At 48.2% G+C, this 19,347-nt stretch overlaps 1 protein-coding gene across 31 annotated transcripts in view; it reads right to left on the bottom strand.

The window, feature by feature from the left end:
- Positions 1-17,681, bottom strand: part of ZMYND8 (zinc finger MYND-type containing 8) — a 126,197-nt gene extending 108,516 nt beyond the window's left edge. For 6 of the 31 annotated variants that reach the window (XM_045444329.1, XM_045444358.1, XM_045444336.1 and 3 more), the window contains exons 1-2: positions 11,321-11,345; positions 6,623-6,693 (exon numbers count right to left, since the gene is read on the bottom strand). In XM_045444329.1, the coding sequence (XP_045300285.1) occupies positions 6,623-6,647 (25 nt within the window). In that variant the 5' untranslated portion in view covers positions 6,648-6,693; positions 11,321-11,345. Of the gene's footprint in view, positions 1-6,622; positions 6,694-10,562; positions 10,698-11,320; positions 11,428-12,656; positions 12,681-14,287; positions 14,312-14,992; positions 15,051-15,532; positions 15,768-16,474; positions 16,554-17,657 lie in introns of those variants that run through there. The other 25 variants (XM_045444326.1, XM_045444325.1, XM_045444328.1 and 22 more) reach the window with 17 other exon arrangements.
- Positions 17,682-19,347: the final 1,666 nt, after the last annotated feature.

Raw genomic sequence — 19,347 nt, 5'->3', positions numbered from 1 at the left:
GAACCGAGAGCCAATTATTGGAGTTTCCAAGTTTCCCAAGCAGAGTACAGTTCAGGGCCTGCTCTCCACCTGCAAGTGGGAAATAATGGTGTCGTTTCTCAAGATGCCCAAGTGGCCATATCAGCTCCTGAGGAATTATCTCCTCCCTGGTGGGGGCAGGTGGTGGGTTCAGGGGTCCAGACACCAGCCCTTCCCTGGCCAAAGGGCAGATACATGACACAAGATGAGCGACTCTCCCAGAGGACTTTGCCCTCTGTTGACCCTGAGGAGACTGTGAACTGGCTCTGTCCCCAGAACAGCCCCGGACCTCCAGCCTTCCCATCAACCCCATGAGCCAAGTGACCCCCTTCCAGCCCATCCTTTTCCTGCTCCAACCCACTAGAACCGACTTCCACGGCTCACAACCAAAAAAGCCCAACCGAGTGACCGACCAAGTGATGTCGTTTGGGGACTGAAGCACTGAATTTCCCAAACCCCAAGAAAAGCAGGCTGGAGAACTAAGTACGTGTCCGATGGATCCAAATCATCCCACCGTGGACTGAGAGATAATCAGGAGTGAAAGGAGAGACAAGCCTTTGTCCCAGTCAGCCCTTTCAGGCACGCCATTTTGACCACACTGACCTCAGCTCTCAGAATCTGAGCCAGACATCTGGGTGGCTCAGTCTATTGGGTGTCCAAGGACTCTTGATTTCAGTTCAAGTCATGATCTCAGGGTTTGGGGGATCGAGCCCCATACTGGGCTCTGTATTGACAGTGTGGAGCCTGCTAGGGATTCTCATTCTCCCTCTCTCTCTCTCTCTCTCTCTCTCTCTGCCCCTCGCCCACTCGCTCACGAGCTCTCTCAAAATAAATATATAAACATGAAAAAAAGAAAGAAAAAGAACCTGAGCAACCCAGCAGTGTAACTTCAGGCCTCTGTGAATGCAACTTATTCACCTGACCCAAGGCTCTAGACACAAGAGCAGCCAGTCACCTGGCCACCCAACCCTGGAAAGACAGGAGCTCGGTTCCACACAAAGAAAGCCATCCAAGGCAGTCCCTGGGAGGGCAGAAAGGTCTCCCTCAAAACGAGGTGACCCCTTCCATTCCCGCTCATGGTTTCCTCACCACAGCAAGGGCCCCAAAGGCCCTGGGAAAATCAGGCCAAACTGGCTGCAGACGAGCTTTCTTCAAATGTCATAGAGGCCCAGAGGATGGCAACCCTATCCCAAGCCTGCCTGTCGGGAAGCCTACAATTCCTCACAGTCTGGGCTTGGTTTCCCCATCTGTCTCCACACCCCCTTCCCCAGAGGTTCTAACTGGGGGAAGTCATAGAACGTGGTAAGTAGGCCTTTCACCTGACAGGCTTATCAATCCAAGCTCATCCCTCTTCCTGCTGGATGTAATCCTGGCTAACATTTCTGAGCACGTGCCATGCCCCAGTTCTGAGCGCCCTGTGTGCGTGAGCAAATTTAATCCTTCACCACGACTCTCTGGCTTTACCCTCCCCATGGATAAGAGGAGACTGAGCCACAAAGAATAACCCAGCTAGACAGGGGGCAGGCCAGAGTGTGAACCCAGAGAGTGTGGCTCCAGAAGAGGTTTTTTTAAGCCTCTAAGCCACCCTTCCCAGCTTCTCAAACAGAAGGGGTGGTTGAGCATAGCGGTCTAGGACCTGGGGAGAGAAGGAGACTACATTTCAGCAGAGAAGACCATCAATAAACAAATAAATAAGGGGGCACCTTGATGGCTCAGTCGGTTAAGCGTCCAACTTCGGCTCAGGCCATGATCTCGCGGTTCGTGGGCTCAGGCCCTGCATAGAGCTCACTACTGCCAGCACAGAGCCCACTTTGGATCCTCTGTTCCCCTGTCTCTCTGCCCCTCCCCTGCTCACACTCGATCTCTCTCTCAAAAATAGATAAACATTAAAAAAAAAAAAAAAAAAAGTACAAGGTCATGAACAAGGATTATGAAAAAACTCTGGAATGAGCTTGAGGAACCTTCTGGAACACCATAAATGATCAAGTCTCTGGATCTGGGTTGTGGTCCCACAAGTGTTTAAGTTCACCAAGCTGTACATCAATGATAAGATTTAAAATGTACCAGAAAATAGTAACCAAATGGCAGATGGTGAGAGACAGCTTTCTCAGTACGGGAGTGAAAAAGTTATAGACAAGAGGGGAGAAGTCTGGAATGATCCACGTGGTCATGGATCACAATTTGAGACAAGCATACAAACTCATGTTTAGTTTAACATAGACACAGAGGGAAATCTTCATAGATGTGTGTATACATACGGGTCAGCATACACGGTCTCCTTGCTCTGTCGGCCGAGAGGACCAAAAAAAGACAAAAAGACATCTCCATAGCAACAAGCACACTGAGGACCCAGAGCTTGGTTTCCAATGCTACTCTCCAATAAAAGGAACCAGAGTGCCCTGGGGAAATGGCTAACTCTAGGGACGAGGCGGAAAATATACAAGATGAGCCTAGCGCATCTTGTAGTGGCCAAAAGTAATTAAGGGTTCAGTCAATCAAACAAACCCCACTGATGTCAAAGGGACACAGGAACCACCTGAAAGAGTGCTCAATGGCCAAAGCTGGAACCTTTTTTTTTTTTTAAGATTTTATTTTTAAATAATCTCCACACCCACGGTGGGGCTTGAACTCACAACTCCGAGATCAAGAGTTGCACGCTCCACCAACTGCACCAGCCAGACACCTCCTGAAGCTAGAACATCTTGATCAACAAAATAACTAAGAAGTATCGGACTACAACCCAAGGTTTAAAATAAACGAGTCCATGGACGTCTGGGTGGCTCAGTCCATTAAGCGTCCCACTCTGGATTTCGGCTGAGGTCATGATCTCGTTATTTGTGAGATCAAGTCCCAAGTCCCAGTGCAGAACCTACCTGGGATTCTCACTCTCCCTCTCTCTGCCTGCACCACCACCCCCACCCCCGCTTGTGCTCCCTCTCGTTCTCCACCTATTTCTCAAAAATAAATAAATTTTAGGGGCCCCTGGGTGGCTCATTTGGTTAAGCGTCCGACTCTTGATTTCGGCTCAGGTCACGATCCCACGGTTGATGAGTTCGAGCCCCACACTGGGCTCTGCACTGCCACTGCGGAACCTGCCTGGGATTCTCTCTCTCCCTCTCTGGCCCTCCCCGACTCACTCTCACATTCTCTCTCTCCCTGTCTCTCAAGATAAATAAACTCTAAGGAAAAATAATAAATAAGGAAATTTTTTTTAAATAGCAATAATAATTGAGTCCATGCTGTGATAAATGACTGAGTAATAAAAAACTGGGAAGTAACAAGTAACTCTCATACAGAATTCCAAATAATTTGTGTACATGCTCTGGCCCCAAGGAGGTAGAGTATACTCACCACCCACTAGGTGTGGGTGGGCTTCATGATTTCATTAATAAAGAGTATAGCACAAGAGGGTGGGGAGCTAACAAACCTGACCTCAGCCAGGTGGTCAAGATCAACATCACCAGCCATAAACCACATCGGTAACATGTACCCTTGACGTGATGTGATGAAAATAGTACTTCACTCTGTGGTCCTCCTCCCCCAAAGCCTGCAATCCCAGCCCACCAGAGTCTAGTTATAGGGGAAACATCAGATAAATCCCAATCGAGGGGCAGTCCACAAAATACCTGAGCAGTACTCCTCAAAACTATCAAGGTCATCAAAAACAAGTAAAGTCTAAGAAACTGGGACAGCCAAGAGGAGACCAGGAGCCACGATAACTACACATAACCCGGTTTACTGGGTGGGATCTCAGAACAGGAAAGCGACGTCCGCAGAAAAACCAAGGGAAGCCAAACAAAGTACAAACTTGCAGACTCATTAACTGTGCCAAATGCACCATGCTAACGTATGATGTTAATAACGGGGAAAAGCTATCTGGGTGCGTGTGCAGGTATGCGTGTGGGGAGTAGGAGGGGTGACACGGGAACACTTGTCGCTGTCTTCCCAACTTTCCGGAAATCTAAAACTGCTCTAAAATTAGACACCACTTTTAAAAATATAACAGAAAATGATGGAATGGCTCCTCTGAACTGGATAAACCCCGAAGGCCTCCGGGAAAGGACGTCTGAGATCAATCTGAGAGATGAGAAATAGCCAGCAAGACCCAGAGTAGCATGTTCCCAGCGAAGGACACGGGACACACGGGGCCCCAAGAGGGACCGGAGGGGAAGGAGGCAGGGCTGCTCAAACAGAGTCAGGGAGAGAAACGGTAGAGGGGAACAGAAAGTCACAGGATTCAAGAAGGCAGGTGGCCTGACCCAGGTAGGTAGGTCATGGCGACCTCCGACTGGAGCCTCGGGGCACTGGGAGGTCAGTGGAAGGAGTTAGCAAGATGAGCAAGATCTGACCTGTTTTCTAAGAGCACCCTAGCTGCTGCAGGGACAGGGCCAGAGTGGGGCAATGAGAGCAAGGGACAGTGGTCACCCCAGAGTGACCACTTCAGGGGCCACAGTCATTGGAGACGCAACCTGGTGAAGATGTGGGAGCCCCCAGGAGGTCTGTAAAGAAGGTAAGGGGTGGGGAGGCCTGAGTAAAGTGAGCCTCCCACCCAGGCTGACGATCCCCAAGTCTGACGCTTTTGCAAAAGTCTCCACAACGAGGCTATGGGACATTCCAGGCGCGGAGTGTCCAGGGAGAAAGAGCCTCCTTGGTGGCAGAGCCTCGCCTCGGTTCCACCACATCCTACATTTGCTCCCTGTGAGATGCTGTCATTCAGAGCCTCAGTGTCCTCATCTGCAAAGTGGGAACAACACTTCCCACCTCCTAAGGGGACTGGAAGAAAGCTCAACAAGAAAAGACTCCTGGTACAAACTGTCAGTAAGCATTATTTCTACAAGAAATGCCCAAGGTGGAAGGAATCTCAGAATCTTATCCAACATCCCATTTTAAAGATAAGAATGTGGGGGTGCCTGGGTAGCTCAGTCAGTTAAGCGTCCGACTTTGGCTCAGGTCATGATCTCACGGTTCATGAGTTCAAACCCCACGTCGGGCTCTGTGCTCACAGCTCAGAGCCTGGAGCCTGCTTAGGATTCTGTGTCTCCCTCTCTCTCTCTCTCTCTCTCTCTCTCTCTCTCTCTCTCTCTGCCCCTCCCCCGCTCATGCTCTGTCTCTCTCTCTAAAATAAACATAAAAAATTGTTTTTAATAAATAAATAAAGATAAGAACGTGGAGGCACAAGTAATGAAAACTGTGCAGGTGAAGAGCTTAGTGAGGACAAAGTCACCCCGCACCCTGACCCACCCCACCCCCCACCCTACCCGGACCCATTCTCTGGGCTTTTCTCCACACGTTCCGTTCTGACCACAAGGGAACTGGGAGAGGCTCCCTCATTAACAACCGTCTCAAAACACCTCTTCAGGAAAGTTCTGAAAACTTGCTCAAAACTCCCCCATAGTTCTCCATACCATTATAGGTGCTGCTAGCCCAGGACAGGGATGGCATGGGGTGAGGGGGTTGATGAAAGGCCCCGCAGACTAGGCCCAACCTCCCGAAATCCTGGGTCTGCTCCAACCCCCAGGCACACTCAAGCAGCCTGGCCTCCTCACCATCCCCACCCCTGAACCATGCTGCCCCCCCCCCCATCTGTCAGGCATAGCCCCAACAACGGCCAGCTTCCACTTCCAGAGTCACTATCTGACCCTCATTTTGCCCAAAATGACAGGAGTATCTTATAAAAATAAGCTTTGATTTTCAGGTGCCTCTAGGGAGCCACTTCCTCTTATGCTCCCTAGCTGGAGTCTAGAAAGATCTAGAATCTTCCTGGCAGTCTGCAATAACCTCTCCAGCCTTTCTCACCTCCCCTATAACCCTCAGCTCAGAGCAGACATTCAATGACTTGTGAATAACACCACCTTGGTACAACCATTAAGTTTGTAGATTAGCATTTTCATCAATCAAAGATGTGGAAAACATCGCAGTAGCTCATTCGTAAAAAACACCCTGAAGGCAAAAGTGAATAACTACTTTCTTCTGGGAAGCCTTGTACAATCTCACACAGACCAAATGAAAAGCACCAATCTCACAATTAGAAGATTTTGAAGAGTCTAAAGCAGGACTCTGAATTAAAACATAAACCCAAGGTTGCTCTAATTTGCTAAATTTTGTCCTAAATGCAAAGGTTGGCCCCAGCATTCCAGAAAGTCCTACATTTCCTCTGTATCTCTAACCAAGACCACCGTTTTTCAATGAAGTGGGCCAACTCTGTTTCACTTCTGTGATTCCAAAGAGGCCTGTTATTAAAATCAGAAACCCAGCAGCAGCTGGATACTCCCATTGCTTCTAGAACATGCTTTATTTAAATTCTGAATTCCTGAAAGTCACCCTGCAGAGAGGAGCCAGCCCCTCCCCCTCAGTCATGACACACATAAAATTTACTGTTGGGACAGGTCGGTTTACCTATACAGACACACAAGGGAAAGGGAATCAAAAGGAGGGGAATTCTCCACAAATTAGGTCCATCCATCAAAGGTTCCTCCTCTCAAAATCAGAGGAGTGTTTCAGCCTCGGATCCGAAAGCCACACTTCGCTGCACTACAACAACTAGAAAAAGAAATTCCAATTTCCTCCTCTGCTCTGGAATAGAGAATACAAGATTTTTACTCACCTTTGGAGCGAGTAGAGATATCCATGCCCTCTACCACCTCCTGTTCTGTTTTTATTTCCTCTTCAGCCAAGCTGAAACAGAGCAAATTAGGTTCACGTTTAGGTAGACTGAGAACTTGCCCCATGGGGGCAGCTATTTAGAAGTTCTAACAACAAACCCACATTTAAGCCAATCCCCCATCCTTATGCAGGGCTGGGGGAGGTGGGGAGGAAGAAACCCACGTTGGATTTCAAACAAAAGTGTTAAGACTCCTAAAGGGGTTTTTCAAACCACTAGGTTGTTCTTTTTTTAAGTCAAATTACTATTCCAGTTGTCATGCTGTTGGGGGATGCAAAAAAAAAAAAAAAAAAAAAAGCATTTTTTTTTTTTAGACACACAATTACAATCTGCCCCTGAGGGCCAATGAGAACCCAGCCAACAAGTAAACAAGTTTCTTGTTGTTAACACTGGGTTCAGGTTAGAGGTGGTTCACAGGGTACCCTGAGTTCTGATCTCTGAATTCTGCAAGGCAGGGAGCATTACACAGACCTCTCGGCTAAATCTTCGGATTTCTCGATGAGGCAGGAACGTGAAAAAAATATATAGGTGAAATTGCAAAGTGAAAAAATATGCCCAGGTTAGAAGCAAAAGGCCTGGTCTCAAAACATTCATTCAAACCACTAGCACTTGTCCCAGGAATTAGGCTTGGGGTACCCACACTCCCATCCCCTGGATGTTTCCTCTCAGTAGCAGGCATGGCTCAGAGAAAGCATTCAGCACTCTTGAGCTGTGACTAATTATCCCCCACCACAAAAGTGGAATGAGGAAGGATTATTTAAAAGACAGGCTGAGTTGGGGGTTGGGGGGGGGGGGAGCAGTCCCCTTGGCTGGGAAGGTCTACCAGACTCTTCTCTCACTCTCTCGGCTGGAACTCCTGTTGAACAGAGTGCAGAGCATTTCATGTGTTCCGGAACCACACACACACACACACGCACACGCACACACCTCTCCCAAGCAAGCCAGTAGAGTTCTGCTTTTAAGGTGCAAAATGTTGAGGTGCTGGAACTTCCCAAGCACTCAGGGTGACCAAGTACTTTAGCTGCAATCCCATCAGTCTGTGGTTCACCATGAAGAAATGGGTGCATCACCAATTGACATGGCTGGAATTTTCCATTTGGAAGACTCAAAGCCAGGACTGGAGGGGAAGGCTGAGTGAAAGAGGAAGGATCAGAATGTCCCTTCTGTGTTCTGTGGCCTGAGACTGTGATGGGACAAAAGGGGAGTCCAAAATGGCTTGGAACCTCAGGATCAACAGAAATGGATTTAGGAGAGGGCCATGTCTGATAAGGGAAGGGGGTTCAGGATAAGAACCAGACAGAAAGGAAGAAATTATGGCCCAGAATAAAATTAGGAGAACTCGCACACCTCAAACTTAACTAGTCCCAGCAGAGAGAATAAAGAGAGGTAGTTTAAAATTGGTTGGAATATTAACACACTTTGCTCACTGATACGGAACCCTATTAACAATTTCACTTACAGCATCTGCAGAGAAAGCCCGCGACACAAATTCACCAAAGAAACAACGGACATGTTGTCACAAACGGTTTCCATCAAAAACAGACTCTTCAATGTAAACACTTCACTAACATGCAATATTCCAGGGTGATTTGTGGAAGGTGATTTCACCACGTTTACTTTTTTACTCCCAACTTCAGAGACGGACATTCTCAACAGGGAGGAAACACAGACACTCTGCCTGCAACCACACACATACTGTCCAAATGGATACTGCTGACAGTTTCTTGCTTGGGGTGCCTGGAAATACATTTGCGTAAAACACCCAGAGCAGCTCTCAGAGATGATCTGAGTTGAGCGGATCAACCCAAAGAGAACAAACAGCAACCTTGATCTTTCTAGCAACGAGAATCTGTTTCCCTCTCTAGCATGAAGTATGTGAAATCCTAAACTTACTGCCACTGATCCCCTATTTTGAGTGACAGAGAAAACACTCAGCTGGGATCCAACCAAACTGTACAGTGAGAAAACGATTATGCAGAATAGAGCCCCCAAAACCCACTTGAAGGATTTCTGCGGTGATGAAAACATTCAAAGGTGTATTGATCATGGAGGAGGGACTGCATTCAAGAGAACAATTATTTGGCCTCCTACAGCCCAGAGGCGCAGAGTACTTCAGGCAGGGATGCTGCTGAGAAGCTAGGAAAATGCAAACTAGTTATGTGGTGGCTATTTGCTGCTGCAGAAGGTGGGGGGGGGGGGGGGGGGGGGGGAATGAAGTTGTTTTATCTTGATCTTTCCAAGTATTACCAGCGGGCACCATAATCACCCCACTTTACCAGTAGCACCACCAGCTTCAGCCAAGGATTTTAAGCATGATTTCAGAAAACCCATCTTTTTCGCAGATCAGCAAGCCACCCTTTCAAGGGGAGCCCGTGCACGCACTTGCACGCACACAGACATACAATAACTTGCATTTGACTAAAGGAAATTGCAGTGTCTATGCGTTAAAAGGGAAAAAACTTCATTTACAAGAGCAAAGACCAGAATGCAAAATGAGTCATTTTGAATAGCCACATCTAAAGGGACTTCCTTTTTTCTACACCACTGATCTCAGTTTTCTTGGTTGTTGTTCTGTTTTGTTTTGTTATTTTATTTTTTTTGGTTTAGTGTTAAGCACCAGTATGTTGTTAGGGGGAAAATTATGAATATTACATCAAAAGCTCTGTACCTGTCTGAATGCCCCCCACAGACCGTGGTCAATTTAGGTTAAAAACTGTTCAGTCATTTGGAGGAGAAAAAAAAAAGTCAAATACTAATTGTTAAAAAGAAAAGCCAGCTGCACCCGGAGAAAAGACTTTGAACTCCTGTCATTAACACATGAAAGTCTTAAAAAATATACAGCATCTTTCCTATCTGCTAGCTTCCAGCAACCCCGATTATTTAAATCAAAAACAATGGAACAACAAGTCCTTGTTTAAAACTGACATTACTTTTTTTTTTTTTTTTTTTTAAGGTCCACTGAGGAGGCAGGGGGCCAGCTAAAGAAAAGGGTAAAAAATTAGCTGAAAACCTCAACTACAGCCTTTCACCCCAACAGGAAAATACACCATCAACTAGTTGCATAGGACATATATGTTCCCACCGTTACCACCTCTTTCGCTCACATTTACCCTAAGTCACTTGCCTGTGGATTTCACAAACTGATACATTTCAGGCAATTAAAGAAGAAACAGCAGCAGCTTCTGCAAATACAACCAAGACTTTCCCATCCGGTCCCAGAAAGAATAAAAGATTTCTCCCCCAGTGCCTGAGCAAGAAAACCTCGGCTGACTTCTTAACCTGCGTGCACTGGAAAAGAGGAATTAAAAAGTTGAATATGAAGCACTGAACCTCCAGGATGTTTTAAGCCTTCTGATTATTAATTCTGAGGACTCAAGGCTGGTCCGTAATTCCCAGGAATGCCATCCCCTCCACACTTCCAAAAGAGAGAGAGAAAGAAAAAAAGCAAACATCTAGTTTTGACAGGGAAAAGGAAAAAAAAAAAAAAAAAAAAGCCCGGATACACAATGCCCAGATCTTTCTTTTCCCCAAGTGCCCCTACTATTTGACTTTTAACCAAGAATATCTAACCCATCTAGAATATATAACCAGCATGCACAAGACTCTGGTTCTACAGATGAGGATCATCGCACAGCAATTCAAGAATCATGCATCATTCGGAAGGGCTTTTCCTTTAGGTTTTTACTTTCATTCAAAATCCCAAACTGGTCCAGGCTGTAAGAAAAATGTAATCCCCAAGACACAACATCTTCCTCTTCTAGATCACAAAATGTGAACATCCAAATAAGAAAACCATGCTTCCCTAAATCTGCAATTAATTTTTTTTTTAAATGGGGGGGGAGGGAATGGTTAGCAGAGCAGCTTTATTTATATAAGCACTCACCTAAAACAGGCACAGTCATCGGTAGCTAAGCTATTTATGCAGGATTCTTAAAATGGCGTCTTGCAACACTGCCTCATTCCTGTATTGAAGCTAAAATGGTAGCAGTTTGTTCAATAGCTGTAGCTCCTGTTTAAGCAGCCCTGCTAGTTTCAAAGCCACCTTCCTAAATATCTGAACTAGGAAAAGCTCAACCAAAGGACACCAACAACCCAACGTTTAGAAGCTTAAAAAAAAAATCTGCAATGACAGGGGGAGTTTGTGAAGTCACAGGTTCCTAAGGAAAACCCTTTCCTTTTAGAGCCTGAGCCTCCAAACACGAGGCTCTGAGGTGAGGCCCCCTGGCCCTCAAATTAGGTGGGTGGGAGGTTAGGAATGACGCAGCCCTAAGGAGCTGTCAACTGCCGACAGACAGACAGGTGTCCGTACAAATGCAAAGATGCTAAAAGGGAGCAAGCTGGGGAGGGGGGGAGGAAGCCCATTCCCCCTTCTGGATACATCACAAACCAGCTTTGCATCCCTACCAAAAAGGAGCTAGGTAAAATGAAAGTGTTTCAAGGACAGCAGTCACCTGAAAAGCCAAGCCAAAGGGCCACACCCCTGTCTGAGGCCAAGGTAAAATAAAAAGGCTGTTTAATAAGCCTGAAAACGGCCACCAAATCCCCAGCCAGTCCTAAGACAGTTAACCTCCAGGAAAGACAATCTGAGTCTGCAGAGCAAAACGACAAACAGTGCCCTTAGCCAATGCACGGGATACTCACACATCGGATTTTTGTCCACCCCCAACAGAGCCCTGAAAATTAACAATGGGTTTTGCAAAACCCGCTTTCAGAGGCCGAACGAACAGCCTCATAGTGGATAATGTAAATTTACTGTTGCAGGTCTGAGAATTGGCCTCGCAACTCTGGTGCTGAGTGGGGAGTTTCAAGGTGACTGCTTTGTAGCTCCAGGGGAGAAAGGAGGGCATGGTGCCCAAGGCTGTGCCGGGGCAAGGACGGGTGGTTGGCTCCTCGCCGGCCGGTAGGTAGGTAATCTTGATGAGGAGGGACAGCCTAGCGGCGACGCTTAGCTGCGTGCTGACATGGCTCCCGCCTGCTTGTTTATCTGTAAGGAGAGTGGGGAGTGGGGGGAAGGGCAGCCCAGCCTCAGCGACCCAGCCAAGGGTGAATCCTCACTTGTTTCGCGTTTAAGAACCAGGAGAGAGAGGACTTCTACACGGATGCCCTTTCTAAACCTCTGCTGCGGGGTGGCGAAGACACTTGTGCACGTTATCTTTCTTTTCAGGGTCAACCAGACAGAGGCAAAGCCAGACCTAGGGCCTCTCGGCTGACAAATGTTGCCTCTGCCACAGGAGAGGAGGAGAAAAGAAGGCCAAAGAAACAAAGAGATCACACATTTTGAAGTGGTTGGACTTTTTAAAAACCTACCTTTGCCTCCAGGGTTTTCTGGGTTACTGTCATCCTGGCTTTTTAAAAAGGGACCCCGTCTCCCCCCCCCCCCCATTTAAGACCTGAAGAAGTTTCCCCACTGTTCTCCCAGGGAAAGAAAGGGGGGAATGTTTTGTTTAAAAGAAAAGGGGTTACAAGAAAGAAAGAAGGAAAGAAAGAAAAAGCCATTGTTTTCATCCCTAATTTATAATCCAAGAGGCCCCATTGTTTCTTTCTTTCTGACTCAAATCTTTGGGCTGTTAATTATAAAAGTAACCGGACTCCGCTCCAACAGGCTAACTATGTTCTTGCGCAGCCATTAGAAAAACTCTGTAGAAAGTTTACTGAGTGATTATATATAATTAATTCCTAGTTACAGACGGAACACTGACCATTTTCTGGAGCTAATAAAAGCACTCACTCCCCCTCCCCCACATGAATGCCACTTAATTTCCCAAAGCAGAAAGTGAATCCATCCTGGAGGGTCTTGAAGGAAAAAAAAGAGAGAGAGAGAGAGAGAGAGAGAAGAATCAGCTCCAGTGTGTCTGTGTTTGTTCCTCGCAGCTGTGCGTCCTCTTTGGGGACTGAGGAGGCAGAAGGAAAAAGGAAAACAACCCAAGTTCCGTACCTCCCTCTGAAATTTATAACCGTGGCAGAAAGATCACTCTACCTTGATGTGAAAAAGAACAAGGGAGGGGGAGGGAATGCCCCAGGAATGGAATGTAGGAGACTCTTCAGCTTGGCGGATCAGCTTCTCCTAAAAGGAACAAAGATGGTAGAAACTTCCAGAAGGCCCGTTCTCAGTCTGGCCACTCCAATTGTCAATCTGTAACCTTCCCTCCAAGTCTATTGGTTCAAAGCTGCAGAGAGGAGCCCCATTGGGCTGCTCTGTAAGCCAGCACTGCTGTCCCTACCTAGTCCTGCTGCAATGCAGACATTTCTTTTTTTCCCCCTTAGTGAAGCTGGAAAAGAAGCTACTTTGGAAACAATTAACTTTTTACAGACTCATGCTTGGTGGTGGCCACAGTTCCAGAGGAAAGTGGCCAGCCTGGTCCAGGGCCGGGAACCTGCTGGGGCTGCACATTTGAAAACAGACCTTGGAGCTTTTAGAGGATGAATGCCTTGCCCTTAGGTTTTCTTCCAGTCCAACAAACACACCATTATGCAAACGTCGAAGGCACCAAACGAGGAGTCTTGTGATTAGATATTACTTCTAGGGAGGCCACAAGAACCTCAATATGTAATTTCCATTTACAGCCAGAAGATAAGAACAAAGAAAACAGCTAAGTGTCTGGACTTATTTGTGCGGGGTGGTAGCACTATTCAGTTTTATGTGCATAACATCATTAACTGCCTGCACTTCTTAACTCTAAAAAGCTGGCCTTACACAGCCTTTCCTTCACTTAGACATTGGTACATTTCTCGTTATTAAATGAGCCCTTCTCCAACTGATGCTACAAGGTGGACGGGTGGCTGGACGCTGAACTGAAAGGAAAAAAAAAAAAAGATCACGGACTCCATAAAGTTGGTGTCACACAACAACTGAATATATTTCCAGCATTTACAGTCATGCTAGACTGGTCTTCAGGCTGGGAAATCTGTGTACTGAACTTCGGGGTCAATTCTGAAGCTAACGCTAAACAGTCCACACTTTTTTCACTCTTAAGTTCCAGCTGCAGCATTAAGAGATCAGGGGAAGTGTAAGGAGTGAGAAATAAATCCTCAGTAAAAGCGAGCAAGCATACAGATGTGTGGGGTCAGGCTGGGGAAAAGGCCGAATCTGTTGTGCAGTGTGAGTAGTCCTGAGTCAAACCAAGTTTGGTGGTGGGTGGGATTTTACACTACAAGTAAGTCTCCTAAAACATTAATACTGCCACCCCCACCCCCATCCCCACCCCCACCCCAGGCTGCTGCCTCACCAAGGTTTAAGGCTCTGTGCCTCTAAGAAGCAGCACTTTTTGTTACATTTCACAAGCAGATCACCTACCCAGAGTTCTAGCTAATATCCAAACGATCCCAATTAAAGGTCTCCTCCCGAGTCACAATGAACTGAACATTTCTCCCCTGTCTGAGGGTAAACAGGAAGTGTGATCTCCAATCCTAGCAGCAGGTTATCAGGAAAAACAGTGGAATTCACACAGTCACCTAAAATCAAGACACCATTAAAAAGCCCTTCTTTGGTTCCTGCTAATGAAAAGCCCCCCGACTGCTGTAGCCAAGACCCTCTGTCGCAAACAGACCCCAAACGTCCGCCAAACTCTTTATACATGGTCACAGAGGAAATGGATTTGCTTTACTCACCCAACAAATGCTCAAGCAACCGTCTCATTTTTCCACAGTTAAGAAGAGAGAACAGGCTGGCACATTTGGGACTTGATCGAAAAGGAAATTTTTTTTTTCTTTTAAACAGTTACATGGGATTATTAAACACATACACACACACACACACAACAACAACACAACCCAACGACTGAATATGGAATGCTGTCATGGGCCACAGACATGATTTTATTTCCTCTGCACTCCATCACAGAGGAGGACAGAGGATGATACAATGTAAGAGCGGGAGAGGAAAATGAAAACAAGGATAAAAGATACATTAGTTCATTGAAAATCATGCAAGAGTAGAAAGCTAAGGGATTCGAAAACGAGTCCTCACAGATTTATTGCAGGATGTTGTCCAACCTCCCTCCCCCTCTACACACACCCCCCCCCCCACCATCCCCATCCCTACTCCAAAAACTTCCTCCAAAGCCTAGAAAACACTTTCAGAAACATTTGCTGGCTGTAGGCTGGCTTGCAGAAGAACACTCTGTATCAACAGAAGTCAGGAAAAAAGGCTGAACAATGTAGTTTCAAGTGAGGAAACCCTGTAGGGAGAGAAAAGACCATGTAGAGACTCACTACCACCCACCTAGGCCCCAGGAGCTAGGAGCTCTCCTTAGCACTGCTCTGCTCAGGGCTTGGTTCTTTTTAAAACACACGTCCTCTCTTGTCAGAACTTACTCGAGCCTTCCCAGAACCTCTTTGGAGAGGTAAACTTGCCTGCTGTGCTGTCTGCCATGAGCTCTCCTTAGAGAGGAGCCTGCTTCTTACCTTCCATTTTCTTCCCCCAGCAGGCATGTGACACAAGAGAAGACAATAGTGCAGGGGGGGGGGGGGGGGGGACTGCTCAGAGAGAGGGAGAGAGAGAGAGAGAAGGAGAGAGAGGAGGAAAAGAAAAAAAAAAAGGGAAGAAAAAAAAAAAAAAAGCTTCTTTTTTGGCATTCCAGGATCTAGCTTCAAACTATTCCAGAAACACCATGTCCTGGTGGAAGAAAAGGTGTGCCAGGCCTTTGCCAGTTTGCAAAATCAAGCTATGGCTAATGGCTACTTAGCCATGTGACCCAAGAAAGCAAAAAAATTCTCTCTAAACAGTTCCAAGTTAACCTAAGTGCTGTGGGGGTGAGTGTGGCACGGCCAGCCACAGAGAAATCACACTGCTCGCCCACAATTCGGATGTCTCAGAGGGAGGGGGAGAAAAGATGGTTAAAAAGTCCAGCTTACCTCTGTGGATGCATTGTTAACACTGTGTAATGTCAATACTTATAAAACATGGAGGACAGGCTCCTAGTTCTCACAGAAAAAGGGTTTGGCACTTCGGCTTGATGATCTGGCCGCCTAATAAAAGCTCATCCCCGATTGGCTGCCCCGGCAAATCGGAGTGTAAGGCCGCCCGGGATTGGCTGAAACACTTCCTGAGCGATTATCTTTGTGAGGCTCTGGTGAGCCAAGAGCCATCCTGTGCATAGAAAAAGACAGGCTAAGCTAGGCCTTTTGCAGCAAGAAAAACTTGGGAAAGGGGCCCCCAGACGCACTTCTCCCACACCCTGGCTGGGTTTCCCGGCACGGGCAAACCAGTGCAGCCAGCCTGACCTGCTCCAGCAAAGCCTGAGGCCCGGATGCCACGGGGAAGGGAGTTTTTGGGGTGAGCTGAAAGGGCTCACCCTCACCTGCCCCCACAGAAGCGGCTCTCGGCTAGGAGGGAGCCTGGCCCTTTTCTAGAACAGTCCAGCAGGATGGTTTTCCTCCCCCCGCCCCGCGGGGGAAGGGGGGTGGGAAGCAAAGCCGAGGAGTGGGGAGCCCCAGGAAAGCAGCCAAGGGGGCACGCAAGCCAGAGGGGTTGGAGGAAGGCCTCTGAGGAGCTGGGGGGGAAAGAGGACAGGCGAGCCCCCCACCCCACCCCAAGAAATCGCTGAAGGGCAGCCCTGGCTCCTGGGGGGGGGGGGGGGACAGGGGATCGGGGCTGCTGAGCAGAGGAGGGGAACAGAATGGTCAGGTTTGCATAGTCATTGTCAAAACGCCTCCTGGAAAAGCAGGCCAGAGAGCCGGCCATTCCCGGGCCGAGAATCTAACTTCTCGCCCCCCTCGGCCAGGACTCAAAGGAAAACCAAAATGGGCTCCTGCCTCCCTGCCAGGATGCCAACGGGCCCCCCTGTCCGTCCTTACCCTAAGAAAAGCCAAATGCGCTCCTAGCAGGCCACATGCCTAGATCTACAAACTTCCCTTCCCCTCCCGGCCCCCTCCCCCACCACTGAGGCCTGCTAAACCTGTCAGTTAAACAAAAATCTGACTTCCGTATTAGTCTGCAATGCCTTCAGCTTCCTGCCTATTAACCCTCTCTCGGACTCTGGGCCTGGCTGGGAAAAACTAGGCCCTGAGATCGCAGAAAAGGCCTGTGGAAAAATACCAGCTGCGGCTCTCCCGGCAGATGCAGAAAGAGAGAGAGAGGGAGAGAGAGAGAGAGAGAGGGTGAGCCGCTGTCTCTCGCCTTTGCTTCCCAAGGAGGCGTGTACCTTCTGAATCCAGGGCACAGGCAGTGCCTCTCGGTCTGAGAAGCCATTTAAATCCAGAGGGAGAAAGAAAGATGTCAAGCCCAGCGAGGGAACAAGAACCCCCATTATGAGCCAGGCCTACACCCACAGCTTAGCCCTTCCTGCCACAATCATTCCTGTATGTATGTTCTTGGGGAACTGGGCCCTCGGTGGGCAGACAAATCCCATGAGCTTTATAAGGATTCTTGCTTAAATTTATTTCCACAGAGAACGGCTTCTTTTCGTCCCCTAAGGCAGATGGAACAGCTATTTCACACACAGCCCTACTCTTGGCAGTCCCCCACCCCCATCTCTGGCACTGTTCCCCAGTAAAATATTAACTAGTTTTTCGGAGCTACTTATAATCCCATCCATTTCAATAGTATTAGGAGGTCTTTTGCCTGTTTCCTCCCGAAGGCTGCCTTTGTAGTTGGTCTGTACCCTGAGAAAGAAAAGGCAAATGCAAAACGATCTGAAAATGTCCATGCTTGCTAGGTTGCAGCTTTTTTTTTTTTCTTTCCCTCAAAGACAAGGTGCTTCATTAACAAGATTTTTTTTTTTTTTTTTTTTCAAACACCAAGCTAGAACAACAGAAGCTAAACAAACACCATCCTTTAGAGGCTGGAGAAAGCTTCCAGAGGTGATGCAGCCATATGCCAGGAAGTAAAACGAGGGCCCAGTAAAGTCTCCCGTCTCCTCCTAAAATTAGGACTCGGTGGGCTTTCCTGTCCCACACCGTCCATTCCCACAAAGAAAACACAGCACCGATCGCCTGCTCTCCCTGCCCCCCGCCCCCCACATGGACAACAGATGCCCACCTCGCGCACATCAATTCCTCCTGGCTGGGAATCTTCGATAGACACACAGGAACAAGCCAGGAATCCAAACACACTGTACTGCAGGGTCAGGGCCCAGGCTCCGTGAAAAGGGAGGGGATTTTGTTGCTGTTGTGTATGAGGCCGAAGAGGCCAAGATGCAGGGAGGGACACCCCGACGAGGGTCCAGCACTCAGGACAGCAAGCCTGGGCCTCGCTGCAAGGGAGGGGCCCCCTCCCCACGCGTACAGGGAGACCAAGTGGGGGACAAGAGGTGGAGGCCGGGGCTAATCAGACTGTGCTGTCCCTCCGGGCCGCGTGGGCAGCGGCCCTCTGCCACCATCCCGTAGGGAACGCCGTCTGCCCCTGCAGGTGCCGCTCTGGGGGGGACGGGCATGTCTGTGGTGGATCTCGTGTGCCACTAGCTTCACGACCCGATGAGGAAATGAAATATGCCACTGGTGCGTGTGGTGGATTTTAACCCAGGATTAAAGCTTGTTGCATAAGCAGCTGTGGCTTCCTCCCCGCCTCCCCCCCCCCACCCCCCACCCCATCACTTGATCACTTGAAATGTTTTCTGGGGCAAAGAGCAGGAAGCTGCTGGCTTTTTCTGCCAGCTCTGCTCCGTTTGAGGAATGCTCTTGGTAGGTCTGAGGTTATCAGAAAGACGGCGATTTGGCTGGGGACAGAGACAAAGGTATGGTGGCAGATGGAATCCTGGGAGGGACAGGGATTGAAAAGGAAGCCCCGGGCAGGCCTACTAAGGGCCAATCCTGGACTCGATGGAATGTGGCCGATACGCAGGAAATAAAGAAACCGAATGTTGCCAGCCTCCATCTAGAGATCATTCAGCGGCCCTTCTCAGACACCCCCTGCACAGAGTGGCCCCAACAGCGAGGGCTGTTCACCCTGGGCCTGCCACGGTGCTAAATCAGCGCTTTGCACTGACTGACTCCGTGAGGCAGGGAGCATTGTTAGAGATCTGGAACCGAGCCCAGAGAGGTGAAGTGAGCTGCACAAGGTCACACAGCTGGCAAGTGCCAGAAACCAGACTTCCAACCCAGTTAGGACTCCACATCCCTAAATTCTGTACCTTCACCTGCCTCTAAAGAAAGGAACAAAAGAGAAAGCGAACCAAGCAGAGCAGAAACAAGGCTAAAATCTACCAAGAGCAACTGGCTGATTGGTGTTTTCTTTTAGGAGACCGACTCCACTGAGAAGTTTTAAGTACTTAAGTATAGAGGTGGGATACCTTCAGCTCAGATTCATTTAAGGCCCAGAGAAAGCTCCTCTCTCCCTACAAACCTCCACCAAGATGTTAAGGGGAACTCTCTGCCATCTCTAAAATCAGGTTTTTAGGGGCGCCTGGGCGGCACAGTCGGTTAAGCGGCCGACTTCGGCTCAGGTCATGATCTCGCGGTCCGTGAGTTCGAGCCCCGCGTCGGGCCCTGTGCTGACAGCTCAGAGCCTGGAGCCTGTTTCCGATTCTGTGTCTCCCTCTCTCTGACCCTCCCCCGTTCATGCTCGGTCTCTCTCTGTCTCAAAAATAAATAAACGTTAAAAAAAAATTTTTTTTTTAATAAAATAAAAAAATAAATAAAATCAGGTTTTTATATTCCTTGAAATCACTGGTTCTCAATGAGGGGTGGTTTTGCTCTCCCCTCCCCCCTCCCCCCGCCAGGGGATATATGGC

The sequence above is a fragment of the Leopardus geoffroyi genome, chromosome A3 (genome assembly GCF_018350155.1).
Source record: "Leopardus geoffroyi isolate Oge1 chromosome A3, O.geoffroyi_Oge1_pat1.0, whole genome shotgun sequence".
NCBI classification, from domain to species: Eukaryota; Metazoa; Chordata; class Mammalia; order Carnivora; family Felidae; genus Leopardus; species Leopardus geoffroyi.
Note: the sequence above shows the minus strand (reverse complement) of the source record. Positions and strands in the feature narration are given on the sequence as shown.